The sequence below is a fragment of the Thalassophryne amazonica genome, chromosome 12 (assembly GCF_902500255.1).
Source record: "Thalassophryne amazonica chromosome 12, fThaAma1.1, whole genome shotgun sequence".
Taxonomy (NCBI): domain Eukaryota; kingdom Metazoa; phylum Chordata; class Actinopteri; order Batrachoidiformes; family Batrachoididae; genus Thalassophryne; species Thalassophryne amazonica.
Window position 1 is genome coordinate 98,307,755 of NC_047114.1, and position 23,419 is coordinate 98,331,173.

General features: G+C 43.6%; 1 protein-coding gene across 1 annotated transcript in view; it reads left to right on the forward strand.

Moving 5' to 3' along the window:
• The first annotated feature begins 3,236 nt into the window (after window positions 1-3,236).
• The window catches only part of LOC117522100 (prohibitin-2-like), a 29,550-nt gene continuing 9,367 nt past the window's right edge, over window positions 3,237-23,419 (forward strand). The window contains exons 1-6 of the mRNA XM_034183475.1: window positions 3,237-3,325; window positions 6,364-6,493; window positions 6,571-6,655; window positions 11,328-11,407; window positions 11,499-11,683; window positions 11,792-11,921. Coding sequence (XP_034039366.1) covers window positions 3,305-3,325; window positions 6,364-6,493; window positions 6,571-6,655; window positions 11,328-11,407; window positions 11,499-11,683; window positions 11,792-11,921 — 631 coding nt within the window. The 5' untranslated portion in view covers window positions 3,237-3,304. The remainder of the gene's footprint in view (window positions 3,326-6,363; window positions 6,494-6,570; window positions 6,656-11,327; window positions 11,408-11,498; window positions 11,684-11,791; window positions 11,922-23,419) is intronic.

Genomic DNA, 23,419 nt, shown 5'->3' on the forward strand with positions numbered 1-23,419 from the left:
TATTGGTGGTCTGGGAGCAGGCACCGTCTCTATGGGGATGGGGTAATGAGGGGATGGCAGGGGGAGAGAAGCTGCAGAGAGGTGTATAAGACCACAGCTCTGCCTCCTGGTCCCAACGCTGGACAGTCACAGTTTGGAGGATCCCAAAAAATTGGCCAGATTTCTAGAAATGAGAGCTGCTCCCTCTAAAGTGGGATGGATGCCGTCTCTCCTAACAAGACCAGGTTTTCCCCAGAAGCTTTGCCAATTATCAATGAAGCCCACCTCATTTTTTGGACACCACTCAGACAGCCAGCAATTCAAGGAGAACATGCGGCTAAACATGTCACTCCCGGTCCGATTGGGGAGGGGCCCAGAGAAAACAACAGAGTCCGACATTGTTTTTGCAAAGTTACACACCGATTTAATGTTCATTTTAGTGACCTCCGATTGGCGTAACCGAGTGTCATTACTGCCGACGTGAATTACAATCTTACCAAATTTACGCTTAGCCTTAGCCAGCAATTTCAAATGTCCTTCGATGTCGCCTGCTCTGGCCCACGGAAGACAACTGACAATGGTTGCTGGTGTCGCTAACTTCACATTTCTCAAAACAGAGTCGCCAATAACCAGAGTTTGATCCTCGGCGGGTGTATCGTCGAGTTTCATTCATGAAGTCAGTGGTGTGTGTGTGCACATCTGTGTGTGTGGGTGTGACTGTGAGCGGCACAGCGCGGGTCATTATAATCTCATTATTTTAAGGTGCAAATTAAAAAAAAATCCCCAGTCTTGTCAAACAATTTTAATCACTAACGACAAGTATTTTAACTAGACTTTGGTCTAGCAGTGGAAAATATCAAGTAGACATAAGTGAAGAGTTAATGGTCCGTGTCATCGGGCGACACGGCAGGAGACATACAGCTGTTTATCATCCAAATATCACGGACAACAAGAACCAAAACCACTTACTTATGGAAGGAAATATCGTCTCCCTTGTACCGCCGTTTGTGGCTTTGCCAACATGTGCAGCTTTCCGGCATATTCCACCTGTTTCTTGAACTTCTATGCGTGCAGATCACTAACTTGAGTTGCCCGGAATTAAAATGGCGACCACGCCTCCTTACTGACAGGATTTACTTAATGGTTTTCATTATGCTTTTGTTCTTATTTTGAAAGTTCAGTAAGTGGACTGATATGTTAAACATGGTGCGAATGCTACGTGAAAGATAAAGTAAGATAATTTTATGTTTATTGAACAAGTAGTAGACTTTTTTTTGTTTTGTATATTGTTCTGCCACTTTTAATTACAAATTCATCCACACATGCCTGAGTTTTCATTATCCTTCATTTGTTTGGCATTTTTTGTTGAAAATTTAGCAGGTGAACACTGAGTGTGTTTAAAACTATATTGTGGTGCTCTTAATTCATAATGTGAAGTAAAACAGAGCATGCCATGGAAAAGAAACAGTTTGATTTTTGCTTAATAAACTGTACTATGTGGTCAAGACTATTTCTATTTAGTTTCTTTTGTCTGTATTAACATATTTGATATTGGAGTAATCCAGAAGTAATTGAAAGTAGTCAAATTACATTATTTTAATATTATGGTACTTGGATTATGTTACTGACTACATTTTTCAACAGGTAACTAGTAACTGTATCGGAATACATTTTTAAAGTAACCCTCCCTGGTTGTGGAGTTTTCAAGACATCATCAATCCCAGTTCTGCAGGTAGAGGTTGGAGAATTACCTTTAACCTTGAGGCGTCTCCAGTTATCTATGAGGTATTGGACAAATTTACAGGGTCACAAACAGTTATCCTACCAAATGGTCAGATTAAGTCTAATAGTTTTGGTTGGGTAGGAAACTAGGCTCGAAAACTAGGCTTGTCTAACTTAACGCATAGTTGCATGGTACCATTGTCTGTTATTCCCCTTTGTTTTTTTTCTGTGACCCAAGTAGACTTTGAGATGGAGAAACTGTCAGAGGACTGTAATAAGTATGGTGGGATGGACGGTCTAGTTCAGCGTTACCTTGTTATGAAATATACAGATATGATTCATGTATTTACAGATGGATCCAAAGATCCAGTCACAGGAAAGACAGGAACAGCGGTTTGTGTTCCCCAGTTTAATATGTCAATCATTAAAAGACTGTCATATCGTTTTGCTGTCTTTTCTGTGGACCTGCTAGTGATTTTGCACTGTGTTGTTTAGAGGAGATGAAGTTCAGTCACCAGGTCGTCTGTTCAGATTCACTGGCAGCGTTAATCAGCATCTCAAATGGAAAATCTGTTTGCAGTCGTGATCAATGAGATACTTCAAAGCTTATTTCAACTACAACTTGTACACTTGTCACTGCCTCAGGAGTGCAAAAAGCATAATTAGAGACCCGTCCGACCCTGGACATCATCTGTTTGAACTGCTGCCTTCAGGCAGACGGTACAAGGCACTGAAAACAAACAGACTGAAAAATAACTTTGTTCCAACTTTGTTCCATTTGTGCAATAAATACTGCTGTACAATAATTTTTTATGCAATTGCCACACTGTGTGAGGAAGAATGTATAAGTGTTTTTAGTTATAGAATTATTATAGTTATTTTAGTATCATTTTAGTGTTTATTTATTATGTGTACATGCATCCTGAGGTGAGATTGCACTTTTATTTTCTATTCTAACAACAGAACATTTCAGTGTGTCTCATGTGGGTTCCATCTCATTCTGGAATTGAGTGTCATGAAGCAGTAGATTAGCTGGTAAAAGCAGCTCTGAAATCAGAAACACAGATCAACATTCCACTTAGTAAATCTGAAGTAAAAACAATCATCATGACAGAAATGAACAAAGCACAACAAAAGCTATGGGACACGGAATCTAAGGGTCCGTTTCTACATAAACTTCAGGGAGACAGGGGAGAAGAAGTCATCACACGCCTACATACGTACAGGTCACACAGATTTGAATCAGAGTCTCAACATCAGTGGAAAAACATGAAACCAGTCAATGTTTGAGACGGTGGAGCTCGTGTTACTGAAGACACAAACTTAGACAAAGAAGATGATGTCAGAACACTAGGAGAGAACAGTTTGACACTTCAGGGAGTACTTTCTTTTTCTACACTTACAACACCAGCTTGGAGGCATCTATTGACATAATTAAAGGGAATCAGGGTTTTTCAAGAGAGTATAGTACAGAGTAATTCCTCCGCCTTTATTTCCTATTACGCTCCATAACCAAACAGTTGGTGGCGGTAGTGCACCGCCTCGGTATGAAACCGCCAATAAACTGGACAGAAGAAGAAGCGGCAGGAAGAAGAAGGTCAGCATGGCATCTGGAGAACCGGGTGTAAGTGTTTTTTGTTGCAGTTTTATGTCTTTAATTAAGTCGCGCAGTTTCCCTCTTTTTTACGGAGCAACTCGTGACGTCACACCTGTTTAGAAGGTACACGTGAGACCGGCTAACCTGTAGACCAGTGATTAACCCAGAACCGAACCCTGGTCCTCAGGGACCCACTCAGATTAAACATTTTAAACTTCTGTCACAAGCTGGTTCGCTCAATCAAGCCTTTATTATCTGATCACACCTGTCCGAGTCCCCCGGGTGTCCTGTTGGGGGCGTTGTGGGAGTTCGGGGGTACTGAGTCCAATACAGGCGGTGCTGGGCATCACATCGGACCCGGTACTGGTGGTGGGTGCTGGACTCTGGCCCCTTGTCACCGATCCTGTTCTTGATCTTCACGGACAGGATTTGAAGGCCCACTCAGGGTCCACAGGGTGTCCGGTTCAGTGACCTCAGAGTTTCATCTAAGCTTTTTTGCAGATGATATGGTTCTGTTGGCTTCATCAGGCCTTCATGAGGCTGAGTGTAAAGAACCTGGGATGAGAATCTGACCCTGTGGTCCTCTTAGAAAAAGATGGACTGTCCCGTCTGGGTCGGCGGGGTGGGGGGGATTACTCTAAGTGGAGGAGTTTAAGTATCTCGGGGTCTTGTTCATGAGTTGGAGCGTGAGATCAATAGATAGATTGGGGCAGTGTCTGATGTTTTATGAACACTGTACCAGTTGATTTATGATCCTGTCCTCACCTGTTCTCATGAACTTTGAGTAATGACCAAAATAATAAGGTCGTGAACACAAATGGCGAAAATGGGATTCCTCTGTCGGGTATCTGGTCTCTCACTCCTGGACAGGGTGAGAAGCTCAACTATCCGGGAGGGACTCTGAGTAGAGCCGCTGCTTCTTCACATCAAAAGGACCAGCTGAGGTGGTTCAGGCACCTGATGAGGATGGTCCCTGGTCGTCTTCCTAGGAAGGTCTTTCAGACACGTCCAACTGGGAGGAGGCCTGGGGGAGACCCGGGACCTGCTGGAGGGATCATATTTCCCAAATGGCTAAGGAACACCTCTGTATCCCCCAGGAAGTGTTGGAGGGCTTGCCAGAGAATAGGGAAGCATGGGATTAGCTGTTTAACTCTGTTACCTAGAGAACCATCATCTGTCTGCTGCTCTCTGAATGACATTATTTTCAGTGGCGTTACGCACTGCGAGCTGAAGCTTTCCTTATAAAAAAAAAAGGTTTATATAAAGAAAAGTCAATCATATTTAAAGAGTTAACAGTTTACTTCATGCTTGTATTTCAAGAGTTCTTCCCAACTGATTTTTCTAAGCACAGATGCATCAGAGGGCCCCAGATTTGCTTAAATAGTTCCAAGTTTCCTCGGGGGGGGAGTCAATTGGGAGCAGGTTCCTGGGACCCCCAGCAGGCACCTTGGCCTATGACTGGTTTGCGTTTTCGACCTTGACCCGCTCAGTCATGTTCTCCATAACACCCTGCTGCCGCCGTGACCCGGAGAAGTGGCAGAAAAGTACATGACTAAACTTTGGTTAATTTACCAGTAAATCATAACCATAAATGCTAAGAAAACTTGAATTCAAATATTTAGTCATCAAAAGTCTGTATTGATTTTTTTTTTTTTTATAGATTGGTTGATTTATTTAATTAACTTTTGATTTTGATTAACTTTTTTTAATTGATTGATTTTTGATATTTTTCACTTAAGGTACAGTTTGCCAGAGGGCACATGGGAGACTTGAGACTGGATTTGATCCAGGTTTTTGTTTTAATGTCCTTGTCTGCTCCAGTCCACCGTGAAGCTGTGACTAGGGATGGGTCTTAAAAACCAGTTCCTGTTAAGAATCGATAAGAAATGATTCAATCCACTGACATCAGTAGCCTTTTTGCTTATTGATTCCCTTATCAGTTCTTCAGTTCACATTACGCCAGAGCCAGCTGGCGTTCAGTGATAGCTCTGACTGCTTGCCATGATGAAAACACATTTTGTTTTTGTTTCACGCGCACTCCGCTGAGGAAATGAGAATATCTGCACAATCAGTGTGTCAGAGTCTGATGATTTTCCCAGACTGGCAACAAATATGACTAAATTAACTACTTTTATGCATTTTTTTGTGGTTTCTTGAGGCATCTTGTGAATGCTGAAATGTGCTTCAATCTCAAAACACATTCCTGTGATATAAACCAAACACACCCTCTTCCTCTCTGGCATTTAATGGCAGCCGGCGTCCTTATTGTTGCATTGCTGCCACCTTCTGCATCAGTCTGTTATAGGAGCACTAAATCCTCTAGAGTGTCTTTCAAGTATTTAAAAAGCCAACACTTCCCCCTCCTACTTTAATTGAATCTTTCTTTAACCACATTTGTCCCATTGAGATTAAGATCTCTGTTACAAGGGAGACCTGGACATTTATAAAGTTTCCAATTCACCTAACCTGCTGATCCTGTGTCTAAAAACTTCTTTCAGACCTATTCGTCTAAATTCTGAGAGAAGTTCTCGTCTTTCTCTGGAGTATTTATTACAATACATGAGAACGCCCCTAATCACTAAAACAATGTCCTAAATAAGGTCTTGCTGACTCCTGGGTGAACCTGTCACAGAGACCAATTTCATATTTATTTACTTTAAGACTCAATAAAATGTTGTTGACCTTGAAAACCTGTGCAGCCTACTTTTAATACACAGAAAATTCACAGGAGGTATTGATAAGGGAATCAATAAAGGCATCAATATCGATACAATCTTATCAATACCCATCCCTACCTGTGACTGGTAATGGAGCAGACAGATGTTCCTCCACTCCGTCTTGGTGGCTTACCTCACTCGTTTCCTTCTTGGTGTCTTTTTGAGACGTAAGGATGACATAGATTGAATCCAGTGAACTTTTTTTTTGGTCACGGATTCTTCAAACCTCAGAAATGTTGCCCCTTTGCTGTCACCTGGTGGCTTTTTACACAGGCGTAGTTTGAAATAAAACCACTTTACTTTAAAAGAACTCAACAAATCAGAAAAACGTGAACTCCTTTGTGGCAGCGTTTCTTGCAGCAGCTGAGGCAGATGGTCGGCAGGATGTCGTCTGGACCCGGTGGAGTCGGTTTGGGGGTCAAGCTGCTGATCGGCGCTGGAGCTCTGGCCTACGGCGTGAAGGAAGCCGCATACACAGGTACGGTTTCTGCTTTTTTGTGTGTGTCTTGGCCGGTGTGGCTCTCTGGTTGTGACGACGGTGGTGACTGTGTGCAGTGGAAGGAGGACAGCGAGCGATCATCTTCAACAGGATCGGCGGGATGCAGATGGACACGGTGCTGTCTGAGGGGCTTCACTTCAGGTGAGACGCCATCAGAAGGACGTACAGGCCGCGCGGTTTCTGACGTTACTGACAGAACATAGCGCTGGAATGCCACGTTACGTTATGTTGTTGGGTTTGTTTTTTTAACCTTTCTTGGTTCCAGTTTTACATAATTATCATAATGTTTCTGTGTAGGCTCTCAGTTGTCCAGGTGGTTTCCATAGTAGAGAAGCTTGAATCTTCGACTGGACTGCGTTGCTTGACGTGAGGACGTTTCGCTTCAAATCACAGAAGCTTCCTCACCTAAAATTCTTGCTCTGGTAGTCTGACTTCTGTCTTGACTCTTGTAGAGAAGAATAAACCAGAAACCAACAAAAGCTGGAGTTTTTAACCTAACCAGACCCCTCCTACCGAGAGGCCGACTGCTATAGGCTAGTGACTAAACAATAGCTCTAATTAGCACCTGTTGTGCACTCTCCTAATGATGGGATGGAAGTCTCCCCTGATGGCTCCCTTGACGACTCTCCTGATGACATGAATGACTCATTACCATGAACAAAGGACTGAAACTGCTTTGACCTGAGTACCCCATTGTAAACAGGGGACAAAGCGTGTCTGAGACCCGCCCCCCGGTTAAGGCTTGGTTTCAACTGTTTTACAAAGAATGCTTCCTTGACACCTCTCTCAAACCATTTCTTCTCTCTGGCTAAGATTTTAACTTCCTTGTCCTCAAATGTGTGGTTAGTGTCTTTCAGGTGGAGATGAACTGCAGACTGAGGTCCACTAGCGACCTCTCTGCGGTGCTGGTATAGCCTCTTGTTTAAAGGTTGCTTAGTCTCACCTATGTAGTGTTCATTACAGTTTTCCTGACATCTGATAGAATACACTACATTGCTCTGTTTGTAACTAGGGATCCTGTCCTTAGGGTGAACTAATTTCTGTCTCAAGGTGTTAACCGGTTTAAAGTAAACTGGGATTTTGTGCTGTCTGAAGATCCTCTGTAGTTTTTCCCCTACTCCTGCTAAATAAGGGAGAGACACTCCTCTTCTTCTTGTCTCCGTCTCCTGTCTATCTGGTCTCTTTGTTTTCTGGGACTTCTGTACTTTGTCCAGGGACCATCGTGGGTACCCACATACTGTGAGGGTTTTCCGTACAAGTTGTTCTTCTTTAGCCCTTCCCTCTGCAGTTGTGGGCACCTGTAGGGCTCTGTGTTGAAGAGTCCTGATCACCCCAAGCTTGTGTTCAAGGGGGTGGTTTGAGCCAAAGAGCAGATATTGGTCAGTGTGAGTGGGTTTTCTGTAAATCGCTGTCTGGAGCTGCCTGTTCTCTCCAGTCGTAACATCACAGTCCAAGAAGGCTAAATGGTTGTTTCTGGCATCCTCACATGTGAACTTGATATTGGAATCCAGCGAATTGATGTGTTCTGTTAAGTCCTCGACCTCCTGTTGCTTGATTTTAACCCATGTGTCATCGACATGTCTGAACCAGTGACTGGGAGAGATGCCCGTGAACGACGTCAAGGCTGTCTTCTCCACTCGCTCCATGTACAGATTGGCCACAATGGGGGATACCGGAGACCCCATCACACAACCATGGATCTGCCTGTAGTAATTCCCCCTAAACAGGAAATACGTGGTGTTAAGACAGATCTTCAAGAGTTGGCAGATGTCAGTCCTTTGTTCATGGCAGTTGGCAGTCCTTTGTTCATGGTAATGAGTCATTCACGTCATCAGGAGAGTCGTCAAGGGAGCCATCAGGGGAGGCTTCCATCCCATCATTAGGAGAGTGCTTACTAGAGCACAATAGGTGCTAATTGCTATTGTTTAGTCACTAGCTTATAGTCGAAGATTCAAGCTTCTCTACTATGGAAACCACCTGGACAACTGAGAGCCTACACAGAAACATTGCGACCAACTGTGGGCATGATGCCCTGGCACTGGTACGTAAGCTGGAAAGGACTGCTAAAAATAGCTAACTTTAGAAACCACTTAAGATTTAACCTAAGATGCAAGCAAAACAATATTATTCCCAAATGCATGAAGCAAAAGGCACTAGAAGCAGGACACACAGCAGAAAAGATCCAGCACAGTTACCTTAGGAGGATTTTGGATCTTAGAATTAGAAGGTTTCATTTTAAAATATTAGACCTCAAAAATAATCTTGATAGTCTTTACAAAATGTTAGAATCCTTAGTGGGGGAAGAGGCCCATAATAAGATCACAAAGTTCATAGTTAAAATTCAAATGGCTGAGCATTTAAAAAGTAAGGAGCGGCAAATCAGGAAGTTTCACAACCTTTTAGTGCAGAAAAGGCGTACTTTCAGGGGGAGTAGTTTTAAAGATACACCCAGACAAATTAGTGACAACAGGGAAAATTGGGTAAAGAATCTGTCCGACAGGGTTCTTACACAGACAGAAAAGGATGTGCTCACCAAAGGACGAAATTTCTCAGTGACCCCTAAACATATACCGACAGTAGATTACATCACTGCGGTAGAGTCAGCCATTAAACATAACAGTTTGTCAGAGTCAGAAGCTGGGGACCGCCGACTAAGAGTCACAGCAGTGCTTAACAGTGCTAAGCCTCCTCCGTCCAACATCACAGGAGAAAAACAGAAAGCTTTGGCAGCACTGCAGAAGGACCAAAGCATCCTTATCCTGCCAGCAGATAAAGGCAGATGCACGGTGGTCCTGAACACATCGGACTACGAGGCCAAGACCAACAACTAGCTACCTCCAAAACCTGGAGAAAGAGGGACTCATCGACAGGAAGACATACTACATACAGACTGTACCCGGGGGACACCACTCCATGCATCTATGGACTGCCCAAAATCCACAAACAGGACGTGCCACTCAGGCCTATTGTAAGTAGCACAGATTCAATCACATACAGTTTGGCCAAGCACCTCAAGTGGATTTTGGCTCCTCTAGTGGGTAACTCAGACCATCATGTGGAGAACACACAAGATTTTGTGAACAAGATCATGGACCTGCAGCTGGAGGCAGATGAAACTATGGTGTCATTTGATGTGACTTCGTTGTTCACCTGCATCCCCACCGCTGAGGCCATCTCAGTTGTGAGGCAGAGACTGCTGGAGGATGTGTCTCTACCTGAAAGGACCAAACTCACACCAGACCACATCTGCCAACTCTTGAAGATCTGTCTTAACACCACGTATTTCCTGTTTAGGGGGAATTACTACAGGCAGATCCATGGTTGTGCAATGGGGTCTCCAGTATCCCCCATTGTGGCCAATCTGTACATGGAGCGAGTGGAGAAGACAGCCTTGACGTCGTTCACGGGCATCTCTCCCAGTCACTGGTTCAGATATGTCGATGACATATGGGTTAAAATCAAGCAACAGGAGGTCGAGGACTTTACAGAACACATCAATTCGGTGGATTCCAATATCAAGTTCACAGGTGAGGATGCCAGAAACAACCATTTAGCCTTCTTGGACTGTGATGTTACGATTGGAGAGAACAGGCAGCTCCAGACAGAGGTTTACAGAAAACCCACTCACACTGACCAATATCTGCTCTTTGGTTCAAACCACCCCCTTGAACACAAGCTCGGGGTGATGAGGACTCTTCAACACAGAGCCCTACAGGTGCCCACAACTGCAGAGGGAAGGGCTAAAGAACAAGAACTTGTACGGAATGCCCTCACAGTATGTGGGTACCCACGATGGTCCCTGGACAAAGTGCAGAAGTCCCAGAAAACAAAGAGACCAGATAGACAGGAGATGGAGACAAGAAGAAGAGGAGTGTCTCTCCCTTATTTAGCAGGAGTAGGGGAAAAACTACAGAGGATCTTCAGACAGCACAAAATCTCAGTTTATTTTAAACCGGTTAACACCTTGCGACAGAAATTAGTTCACCCTAAGGACAGTATCCCTAGTTACAAACAGAGTAATGTAGTGTATTCTATCAGATGCCAGGAAAACTGTAACGAACACTACATAGGTGAGACTAAGCAACCTTTACACAAAAGGCTATACCAGCACCGCAGAGAGGGCGCCAGTGGACCTCAGTCTGCAGTTCATCTCCACCTGAAAGACACTAACCACACGTTTGAGGACAAGGAAGTTAAAATCTTAGCCAGAGAGAAGAAATGGTTTGGGAGAGCTGTCAAGGAAGCATTCTTTGTAACAGTTGAAACCAAGCCTTAACCGGAGGGGCAGGTCTCAGACACGCTTTGTCCCCTGTTTACAATGGGGTACTCAGGTCAAAGCAGTTTCAGTCCTTTGTTCTTGGTAATGAGTCATTCACGTCATCAGGAGAGAGTCGTCAAGGGAGCCATCAGGGGAGGCTTCCATCCCATCATTAGGAGAGTGCTAACTAGAGCACAATAGGTGCTAATTAGAGCTATTGTTTAGTCACTAGCCTATAGCAGTCGGCCTCTCGGTAGGAGGGGTCTGGTTAGGTTAAAAACTCCAGCTTTTGTTGGCTTCTGGTGTATTCTTCTCTGCAAGAGTCAAGACAGAAGTCAGACTACCAGAGCAAGAATTTTAGCTGAGGAAGCGTCTGTGATTTGAAGCGAAACGTCCTCACGTCAAGCAACCCAGTCCAGTCGAAGATTCAAGCTTCTCTACAATCATCATAATGTTGAGATTTTTATGACACCGCATGTTGAGATGTTAGGCTCCAGCATTTCACCGTATCCATGGAAACACTGTCATCTTGTCTGACTCTGGTGGCGTTGTTAGAGTCCCCTGGTTCCAGTACCCCATCATTTATGACATCAGAGCCAAACCCCGGAAGATCTCTTCACTAACTGGAAGCAAAGGTCAGAGCGTCCATCCTGCAAACTTCAAAGCGCAAAATGCTGACTAATAAATAATGTTGCAGCTGGAGTACCAACCTTTGGCTCCCCTCAGATCTGCAGATGGTGAACTTGACCTTGAGGGTTCTGTGTCGACCGCTGGCGTCCAACCTGCCTGTCCTCTACCAGCAGCTCGGGACGGACTATGACGAGCGCGTCCTGCCCTCCATCGTCAACGAGGTCCTAAAGAGCGTGGTGGCAAAATTCAACGCTTCACAGCTGATCACACAAAGAGCGCAGGTACCGAGCGCAGGCAGTGCACGGCGGGTGCAGCGCCATCTGTCGTCAGCACAGGAAGTGATTTGTTTGTTTGTTTTTACCCGCCCGCTCACTCTCTTCCTGCTGCAGGTTTCTCTGCTGATCCGCAGGGAGCTGTTTGAGCGGGCAAAGGACTTCAACATCATCCTGGATGACGTGGCCATCACGGACCTCAGCTTCAGCCGCGAGTACACCGCCGCCGTGGAGGCCAAGCAAGTCGGTAAGGCGCAACAGAAAGAGAGTTCTTCCTCACATCACGCTGGTTTCAGAGTAATAACGATACACTCAATTTGCAATTTTTCTGATACAATTCTCACAATTTTGTCACAATTTTTTTTTTTTAAACAAAATGAGCTCCAGACAAATTATAAGAAATAGTGAAAAATGTTCTTTTATTTCCATAAACTGGGAAAAACAATGCGTGTCCTCTTCTTGAAACAGCAGCTGAAATTATATTTAATCGGATTTTGGTGAATATTTTTAAACTAAATCCCACGTGTAAATAACTGACTAAAAATATGCCGCCACACCACTAACTTAAGAAATAAAAACAAATGTACAGTACTGTGCAAAAGGCATCATAAAAGCATTAAAAAGTGTAAAAACCTGATAAACATTAAAAAATTTGTGATGAATTTCAACTTTAATGATGAATCAATATGAAACCAGGACTCTATTTGCATGTCATTTTTTTTATGGTATATAAGGCGCAGGACCTCAAAACTATTTTAAAAAAGTGACTTGATGAGTAATTGTTTTACAATCATTTTAATATGAGCGCAGCATCGCGCTGCAGCGTGAAGCTCACTCGTTGTACAGGGCGTCCTAAACAGGAAGTGCCAATTTTCAAATCCACAGTAAAACAGGAAATGTTCAAATGTCAAACACTTCCTCGATTGACAGATGAGATCCCATGGAATCTCGCGGGAACTCAGTAGCAAGCTCACACTCAAAGAGGAAGTGCCAGTTTATCAGTCACAGTGAAACAGGAAATATTCAAATGTGAAACACTTCCTGGCATGGGTGAAGCTAGAGTGGAGGCCGGGGTTTTACTGGACTCCCCTGAAATCTGATTGATCACAGATGATTGACATGTCACTGCACCACACGTCTGATTGAAAGACCTGCATTTTGAAATTAGTGAGTCACATTGACTGCTAGGTTCCTCCTGTCCAGTAGTTGGTGCTGTGTACCACAAAAATTTTGAATCCACCTTAGTAGAAGAAGAAAAATGTTTGCCTCAGATTTGAACTGAACATGTCGTTTGAGCTATGGACTTCTAATCACACCAAACTTATATTGGTGAGTAAACGACCGTATTTTATGCCAGAAATGAGGTCCAGGTTGATAAAAGCAGCATTTCTCCTTTAATTCGCGTTGCCGTGTGTGTGTGTGTGTGTGTGTGTGTGTGTGTGTGTGTGTGTGTGTGTGTGTGTGTGTGTGTGTGTGTGTGTGTGTGTGTGTGTGTGTGTGTGTCTGTTTAAGCTAACAGACAGCAGCTGGTTCATGCTCTGTTGGCTTATTAGTGCAGCAGATAACTGAAACAATCCTTCAAATGGTGATACAAGCATCAAATTCAGTACAAATACAGCTGGAACAAAATTAATGGAGCAACTTTAACTTTTGACCCCTGTACAAACTGAAACTGACCTTTGTCACCATTCTTCCTGCTTTTACCTCATAACTCCATAACATTCAGTCACAGATTGTCCAAACTATACCTTTTTTTGGAATTGTTATGATCAGGCAAATAATATGGTGTAGTTTTCTATATGATTGGAGCTTCTTTTAATTTAGACCAGGGGTGGGCAACTTGTTCCAGAAAGGGCAAAGAGGGTGCAGGTTTTCTTTGCAGCCACTCACTCCACCAGGTGATTTCACTGATTAGTATCACTTTGAGCAGATGGAATCAGTTAATCAGTGAAATCTGTTAATCTGCTCAACGTGTTACTAATCAGTGAAATCACCTGGTGGAGTCAGTGGCTGCAAAGAAAACCTGCACCCTCTTGGCCCTTTTTGGAACAAGTTGCCCACCCCTGATTTTGACCCCTGTGTAATTCTTCAGTTGACCCCTACCTGGTTGCCTGTTGAAAATTCAAGTGGCCAATCAGTTTTTTTAAGAGTTCATGTCTATGGATTATTTGTGCAGAATGTGATGTTTGTATCACCATTTCCAGGATTCCACTCTAAATATTCTCTTATCTGCTGCACTATATATGAGATGTAAGATGTTGCTCCTCACCGTTTCTCAGTTCACACATTTTTATTTGTTTATTCCATTTCAAATACTTTTTTTTCCTAAAATTATCTTCCTTAACTCAGACTGAAAGCAAATCTCTACAACTTTATATAAATTAATTACAAATCTAAAATCCAGCTTCCTGATGAAGTGGTGTAGGGGAGGATTTTCTTAAAAAGAAGACCTGAAAGTTCAGCTACACTTTGACAGAAAGTACATTTGAGATGAAAGTCTAGATTTGATGTTCTGGTGAAAGAAACTTCCTCATACAATACCACAGCTCTTCTCTTGGCACCCTGTCATAAGCTTTTTCTAAGTCCACAAACACACAATGTAACTCTTTCTGTACTTCTCCAACAGTATTCTCAGAGCAAACATTGCATCCGTAGTGCTCTTTCTCGGCATGAAACCATATTGCTGCTCACAGATCTTCACCTGTTTTCTAAGCCTAGCTTCTACTACTCTTTCCCATAACTTCATGCTGTGGCTGATCAACTTTATGCCTCTGTAGTTACTGCAGCTCTGCACATCACCCTTGTTATTATATAGTAGAGAAGCTTGAATCTTCAACTGGACTGGGTTGCTTGACGCGAGGACGTTTCGCTTCAAATCGCAGAAGCTTTCTCAGCTAAAATTCTTGCTCTGGTAGTCTGACTTCTGTCTTGACTCTTGTAAGTAAGTCCCTTCGGCTGCTCCCTTGTTTGCACTCGGGGTCGCCACAGCAAATCCAAGGTGGATCTGCATGTTGAATTGGCACAGGTTTTACGCTGGATGCCCTTCCTGACGCAACTCCACATTACATGGAGAAATAGAGAAGAATAAACAGAAGCCACAAAAGCTGGAGTTTTGAACCTAACCAGACCCCTCCGACCGAGAGGCAGACTGCCATAGGCTAGTGACTAAACAATAGCTCTAATTAGCACCTATTGTGCTCTAGTTAGCACCCTCCTAACGACAGGGCAGCTGTCCCTCCTAATGATGGGACGGACGCCTCTCCTGATGGCTCCCTTGACGACTCTCCTGATGACGTGAATGTCTCATTACCATGAACAAAAGACAGAAACTGCTTTGACTTGAGAACCCCATTGTAAACAGGGGACAAAGCGTGTCTCAGACCCCCTCCCCGGTTAAGGCTGGGTTTCAACTGTTTCACAAAGAATGCCTCCTTGACCCCCTTCTCAAACCATTTCTTCTCTCTGGCTAATATTTTAACTTCCTTGTCCTCAAATGTGTGGTTAGTGTCTTTAAGGTGGAGATGAACTGCAGACTGAGGTCCACTGGCGCCCTCTCTGTGGTGCTGGTATAGCCTTTTGTGTAAAGGTTGCTTAGTCTCACCTATGTAGTGTTCGTTACAGTTTTCCTGGCATCTGATAGAATACACTACATTACTCTGTTTGTAACTAGGGATCCTGTCCTTAGGGTGAACTAATTTCTGTCTCAAGGTGTTAACTGGTTTAAAGTAAACTGGGATTTTGTGCTGTCTGAAGATCCTCTGTAGTTTTTCCCCTACTCCTGCTAAATAAGGGAGAGACACTCCTCTTCTTCTTGTCTCCGTCTCCTGTCTATCTGGTCTCTTTGTTCTCTGGGACTTCTGCACTTTGTCCAGGGACCATCGTGGGTACCCACATACTGTGAGGGCTTTCTGTACAAGTTGTTGTTCTTTAGCCCTTCCCTCTGCAGTTGTGGGCACCTGTAGGACTCTGTGTTGAAGAGTCATGATCACCCCGAGCTTGTGATCAAGGGGGTGGTTTGAGCCAAAGAGCAGATATTAGTCAGTGTGAGTGGGTTTTCTGTAAACCCCTGTCTGGAGCTGCCTGTTCTCTCTAATCATAACATCACAGTCTAAGAAGGCTAAATGGTTGTTTCTGGCATCCTCACGTGTGAACTTGATATTGGAGTCCACCGAGTTGATGTGTTCTGTAAAGTCCTCAACCTCCTGTTGCTTGATTTGTAACCCATGTGTCATCAACATATCTGAACCAGTGACTGGGAGAGATGCCCGTAGCAGTCTCTGCCTCACAGCTGAGACGGCCTCAGAGGTGGGGATGCAGGTGAACAACGATGTCACTTCAAATGACACCATAGTTTCATCTGCCTCCAGCTGCAGGTCCTTGATCTTGTTCACAAAATCTTGTGTGTTCTGCACATGGTGGTCTGAGTTACCCACTAGAGGAGCCAAAATCCACTTGAGGTGCTTGGCCAAATTGTACGTGATTGAATCTGTGCTACATACAATAGGCCTGAGTGGCACGTCCTGTTTGTGGATTTTGGGCAGTCCATAGATGCACGGAGTGGCGTTCCCAGGGTACAGTCTGTAGTATGTCTGCCTGTCGATGAGTCCCTCTTTCTCCAGGTTTTGGAGGTAGCTAATGATTTTCTTCTTATAGCCGCTCGTGGGGTCTTTCTTCAGACGTTCGTATGTATTGGAGTCACTGAGCAAGTTGTTGATCTTGGCCTCGTAGTCCAATGTGTTCAGGACCACCGTACATCTGCCTTTATCCGCTGGCAAGATAAGGATGCTTTGGTCCTTCTGCAGTGCTGACAAAGCTTTCTGTTCTTCTCCTGTGATGTTGGATGGAGGAGGCTTAGCACTGTTCAGCACTGCTGTGACTCTTAGTCGGAGGTCCCCAGCTTCTGACTCTGACAAACTGTTATGTTTAATGGCTGACTCTACTGCAGTGATGTAATCTACTGTCGATATATGTTTAGGGGTCACTGAGAAATTTAGTCCTTTGGTGAGCACATCCTTTTCTGTCTGTGTAAGAACCCTGTCGGAGAGATTCTTTACCCAATTTTCCCTGTTGTCACTAATTTGTTTGGGTGTCTTTAAAACTACTCCCACTGAAAGTTCGCCTTTTCCTGCCTCTTGGTAGGAGGGGTCTGGTTAGGTTTAAAACTCCAGCTTTTGTGGCTTCTGTTTATTCTTCTCTACAAGAGTCAAGACAGAAGTCAGACTACCAGAGCAAGAATTTTAGCTGAGGAAGCTTCTGCGATTTGAAGTGAAACATCCTCGCGTCAAGCAACCCAGTCCAATTGAAGATTCAAGCTTCTCTACTATGGAAACCACCTGGACAACTGAGAGCCTACACAGAAACATCACCCTTGTTCTTGAAAATAGGAACCAGCACACTTTGTCTCCACTCCTCAGGCATCCTCTCACTTTTCGCTTGTTCATTTCTGCGACATGTGCATATTATTGTATGATCATTTACAGCTGTGCTTATGTGGTTTTCTACTGTCCCATCGCAAGATATTATTTATTATTATAGAACAAAATAAATCTCGCTCACATATTCACTTTTGTTGGAACTGATTTTGTGTTGATGCCAATATAAGAAAGGGGGCATCAAACACTATTTTTATTATCACTCTGGGCTGCCTAAATGTTTTTGCACAGTACTGCATGTCCATCACAGTGATTTCATTTTTAAATTTCTGATATTTCAAATTGCATTCTTTTTTCTTAAATGTTACAGATAGTGAGTCAGACGTGAAATATCCTCTACGCTTTTCTTGTTGTCCTTTTGAGTCAAAAGCATCATGCAATTAAAAAGGTGCGCTCTGATTGGTTGTCGGCTCAGCTCCAGTCAGGAGGAAATACTGTGTTTGTCAATCAGATCGCTAACTCACCCACATGGGCTGTGCAGCCAGTACATTCTGAGTGCCGGTCCCAAGCCCGGATAAATGAGGAGGGTTGCGTCAGGAAGGGCATCCGGCATAAAACAAGCCAACACAACTATGCAGACTCAGAATCGAATTCCCATACCGGATCGGTCGCAGCCCGGGTTAACAACGTCCGCCACCGGTGCTATTGCCCAACAGGGTGCCGGTGGAAATTGGGCTACTGCTGGGCGAAGGCGACGAAGAAGAGGAGGAAAACGTTGCCACGAACAGCGGGAGAAGAAGAAAACTAGAAGGGTGGAAATGAGAGTGGGGACTTTGAATGTTGGTAGTATGACTGGTAAAGGGAGAGAGCTGGCTGATATGATGGAGAGGAGAAAGGTAGACATATTGTGTGTGCAAGAGACCAAGTGGAAGGGAAGTAAGAGCAGGAGCATCGGCGGTGGGTACACGTTGTTGTACCATGGTGAGGACAGGAAGAGAAATGGTGTTGGGGTCATTTTAAAGGAAGAGTATGTTAAAAGTGTGTTGGAGGTTAAGCGAGTGTCTGACAGGGTGATGAGTGTGAAGTTGGAAATTGAAGGGGTGATGATGAATATCATCAGTGCATATGCCCCACAGGTAGGTTGTGAGATGAAGGGGAAAGAAGATTTCTGGAGTGTGTTAGATGAGGTGGTGCAGAGTGTGCCCAAGCATGAAAGAGTGGTGATAGGAGCAGACTTCAATGGGCATGTTGGTGAAGGGAACAGAGGTGATGAGGAAGTAATGGGTAGATATGGTATCAAGGATAGGAATGGGGAAGGACAGATGGTAGTTGATTTTGCAAAAAGGATGGAAATGGCTGTGGTGAATACTTACTTTAAGTAAAGGGAGGAGCACAGGGTAACATATAAGAGTGGATGAAGGTGCACACAGGTGGACTACATTCTTTATAGGAGATGCAAGCTAAAAGAAATCACAGACTGTAAGGTGGTAGCAGGAGAGAGTGTCACTAGACAGCATAGGATGGTTGTTTGTAGGATGACTTTAGAGGTAAAGAAGAAGAAGAGAGTGAGAGCTCAACAAAGGATCAGATGGTGGAAGCTGAAGGAGGAAGACTGTTGTGTGAAATTTAGCGAGCAGGTGAGAGAAGCACTAGTTGGAGGGGAAGCAATTTTGGACAACTGGAAAAGTACTGCAGATGTGGTGAGGGAGACAGCTAGGGCAGTACTGGGTAGTGAAGAGAAGTGGCAAAAGCAAAGGAAAAGGCATATTGCGAGCTGTACAAGAAGTTGAATAGTAAGGAAGGAGAAAAGGACTTGTACCGATTGGCCAGACAAAGGGACAGAGCTGGAAAGGATGTGCAGCAGGTTATGGTGGTAAAAGATGCACATGGTAATGTGCTGACAAGTGAGGAGTGTGTGCTGAGAAGGTGGAGGGAATATTTTGAAGAGTTGATGAATAAAGAAAATGAGCGAGAGAAAAGGCTGGATTATGTGGTGAGAGTAAAAGAGATTAGCAAGGACGAAGTGAGGGCTGCTATGAAGAGGATGAAGAGTGGAAAGGCAGTTGGTCCAGATGACATTCCAATGGAGGCATGGAAATGTCTAGGAGAGATGGCAGTAGAGCTTCTAACCAGATTGTTTAATAAAATCTTGGAAAGTGAGAGGATACCTGAGGAGTGGAGACAAAGTGTGCTGGTTCCTATTTTCAAGAACAAGGGTGATGTGCAGAGCTGCAGTAACTACAGAGGCATAAAGCTGATCAGCCACAGCATGAAGTTATGGGAAAGAGTAGTAGAAGCTAGGCTTAGAAAACAGGTGAAGATCTTTGAGCAGCAATATGGTTTCATGCCGAGAAAGAGCACTACAGATGCAATGTTTGCTCTGAGAATACTGTTGGAAAAGTACAGAGAAGGACAGAAAGAGTTACATTGTGTGTTTGTGGACTTAGAAAAAGCTTATGATAGGGTGCCAAGAGAAGAGTTGTGGCATTGTATGAGGAAGTCTGGAGTGGCAGAGAAGTACGTTAGGGTAGTGCAGGACATGTACAAGAATAGTGTGACAGCGGTGAGATGCGCAGTCGGAATGACAGACTCATTTAAGGTGGAGGTGGGATTACACCAAGGATCAGCTCTGAGTCCTTTCTTGTTTGTGGTGGTGATGGACAGGTTGACAGATGAGATCAGACAGGAGTCCCCATGGACTATGATGTTTGCAGATGACATTGTGATCTGTAGTGAGAGTAGAGAGCAAGCTGAGTCTAGTCTGGAGAAGTGGAGATATGCTTTGGAGAGAAGGGGAATGAAAGTCAGTAGAAGCAAGACTGAGTACATGTGTGTGAATGAGAGGGAGCCCAGTGGAATAGTGCAGTTACAAGGAGTAGAAGTGGTGAAAGTAGATGAGTTTAAATATTTGGGGTCAACTGTTCAAAGTAATGGAGAGTGTGGTAAAGAGGTGAAGAAGAGAGTGCAGGCAGGGTGGAGTGGGTGGAGAAAGGTGGCAGGAGTGATTTGTGACCGAAGAATATCAGCAAGAGTGAAGGGGAAAGTTTACAAAACAGTAGTGAGACCAGCTATGTTGTATGGTTTAGAGACAGTGGCACTAACAAAAAGACAGGAGGCAGAGCTGGAGGTGGCAGAGCTGAAGATGTTGAGATTCTCTTTGGGAGTGACAAGAATGGACAAGATTAGGAATGAACATATCAGAGGGACAGCTCAGGTGGGACGGTTTGGAGACAAAGTCAGAGAGGCAAGATTGAAATGGTTTGGACATGTGCAGAGGAGGGACCCAGGTTATATAGGGAGAAGGATGCTGAGGATGGAGCCACCAGGCAGGAGGAGAAGAGGGAGACCAAAGAGGAGGTTTATAGATGTGCTGAGGGAGGATATGCAGGTGGTTGGTGTGACAGAGGAAGATACAGAGGACAGGGTGAGATGGAAACAATTGATCTGCTGTGGCGACCCCTAACGGGAACAGCCGAAAGACAATGAAGAAGAAGTCAATCAGATCGCTGAATCTATTTATTTATTTATGTAGTTTGGTTTATTACAAAATTCAAAGAATACATTAAAATATTCCATACAGTTTCATAAAGATGAATAAATACATTTTGTAATTGGGACATCCTTAAAGCAGTCCATAGCTTATGAGCGGGGCCCATTAATATTTAAATACAGCAAATGTACAATAATTACAAATCTAAACCTACTTTTACCTATCATAACTAACCTACTCTGTTTCAATATCTACAACAGACTAAGACAATAATGTTCACATTTCTTAAATGACAAATATTAAAAGTATTATGACACATCAGTGTAATAAATTCATACATATAGGCCTATGGGTTTTTCAATAGACATAAAGAAGTCGTCAGCTGGTCGAGTTTTAATTATATTTTGCAAGTAACTCTAGTTTAAGTTTCTTTTTGAAAATATGCAAAGACTGGCACTTTTGAGTATTCTCACTCAGGTCATTCCAAATTTGTGGACCCTTACGTGCCACACTAAAACTACTACTTTTTAACTTCCTACTTTTACCCTTTAGGTGTAATTTTCCTCTGGTGCTATAATGATGAGAGGAAGTTGAAATGGGAATGAGCTGACAGAGTCGATCATTAAGTCTGTGCACCACAGTGGTACAGGCATTGTGAAATAAGTTGCACTCTGTGAGCTTCAGAAATCGATATTTATGAAAGAGAGGATCAGTTTGAGAGTTATATTTGGCCCAAGAAATGGCTCTTATAACTTTCTTTTGTAAAGTTTGTAGTTTTAAAATAATATTGCAATAATTTAGATGAGGTTCGAATAAGGACCTGTATAGAATCAGAAGAGCCTCAAAGGGGAGGAAATACCTCACCTTAAAGAATAGTCCGACATATTTAGATAGTGTCTTAATCAAGTCATTTAAATGTTTACTGAAATTTAAAAATTCATCAATTTGGATTCCAAGAAAATTGATTGATTCAGCTCGTTCAATCACATTATTATTTATATTAATTTGTACATTTTCAAAACATTTACGATTTCTGCAAGAACGAAATATAATTTTTGTTCAACTGCTACGAATTTCATGTTTGTAACAGTTGAACATATTGTCTGTGTCACCTAATCGCACAGCGCTGGAATTAAACACATTTTTTAATGAAAGCGGTGCGTTAAAGTGGCCATGAAGTTACTTTAAGGTTACGTATTTGACCAAACCAACTTCACTGCTCTGTGGGTGTGCGTGCGTGCGTGCGGTCCTTTGTGCATCGTGACGTCTTTCTCCGAGGTTTTCGTTTCACTGATGGACTCTCTTCCTCTCCTCACTCAGTCAGACCGCCTGGTGGAGTTTGCGGTTTCACTCTAAACTTTGCACCTTTTCAGGAACCAGTCTGAGGTTCCTGGTTTAGATCTTAAGTTCGTTCCTCCCAGGTAGGAGGGGCTTGAGTTTGTCAGCATGAAGGGAGCACTTCTTTTCCAGTGCTTATCAGGTCTGTGCAGATATGAAGGAGACTCCTCTCTCAGTCCTGGAGTCCAGGTCTTGACCTGGTCTGGCTGGTTTCATACCATCATCACCTTAAATAATAAATCTGTCAAATCTAAAGTGTAATACAACTTTAAGCCGCATATTAGTAGAATGTTTTAAAGTGTCCTTTTTTTGAAAGTTTCCTTTCATGAATTTGGGGATCCAGATCCAGACCCTGATCTCAGGCAGCATCCAAGCTGATAGTTGAACTCAGTTGGTTAAACGTATGTCGCCATTATTTAAAATTGATGCATAACAATGGCAGAAGGTGAAGTTCAAAACATGCGAGGAAGTTTAGCCGACCATAAACGATGACACCGTGTGATCCTGCCACGTCATAAAAGTGTCAGTGTGAGGCCAAGGACTTTGCAGACACACAGGGTAACGTGTCCGAGTGGGGACATGTTTCAAACGTGTATGTAAATTTATGTCCATCACTACACGGTGAGGTCACCTTGTACCGAGCTGGTGCCTTGGAGTCAGATGTAGGTTGCTTCAAAGTTCTGTGTGCCTTCTCAAATAATACAGCCAAAACAATAATTAAGCTCGTCTGAATCTTTTCACCCAAAGTGATCAAATTATTAACCATCAGATGACAAAGTAAAACCTCTTAAATCATTCTGAAGTCAGTTTTAAGAAGAAATGAGGTGAAACTCTGTGACGCATTTAAATGACCGACGCGCAGTGAACGCATCAGCTAGTAGTTTGTGTAGCTGCTGTGTCTCTCTGATGCTTCCTCTGTCTTTTATGATGAAATAATGCTGAATTTATGTGGAAATGATTGTTGTAGAAAAGCTTCAGATATCTGTCGCTGAGACAGATGATGACTGGAGGCAGTTTGGAGCAGAAACGAGGTGATAATCGGTGAACCGCGGCTAATGACGCATGCGCAGTGAAGGCAGGGTGGACCGATTTTTAGGGGGGACCGTTCGGTCTCCGACACCGCCGCAGTAATCTTATTAATATGCAAATAATGTCACTGTTGCTAAGGTGATCGTTCCCCCCACCCTGGGCTATTTGTGTCCAGGTAGCTTGGTGTCTGCCTGGGTTTCTTGGGGTGTCAAATGCTCGGCTGTACAGATGTTTTGGATTATATTCTTCACTGCTGCTTTTGTATGTCAGATTATAATAACGCAACCAAGAAGAGAGAACGTGAAGATCTTTGTCGCCGAAGGAGAGGAGGTAGAGTGTTGGAAAAGTTAATACAGAACATGAATGGAGATTTTCCAGACAGTGGCCCTTAATATTGAAAGAGCACACTGGGTGCTCACCCTGAAACCTTCTGGGGACGGGGAAGACACGCCACCGTCAATAATAATCAGACTCATCAACTTCAAAACCAAGCTGATGTTCTGCACAGTGCCTGCT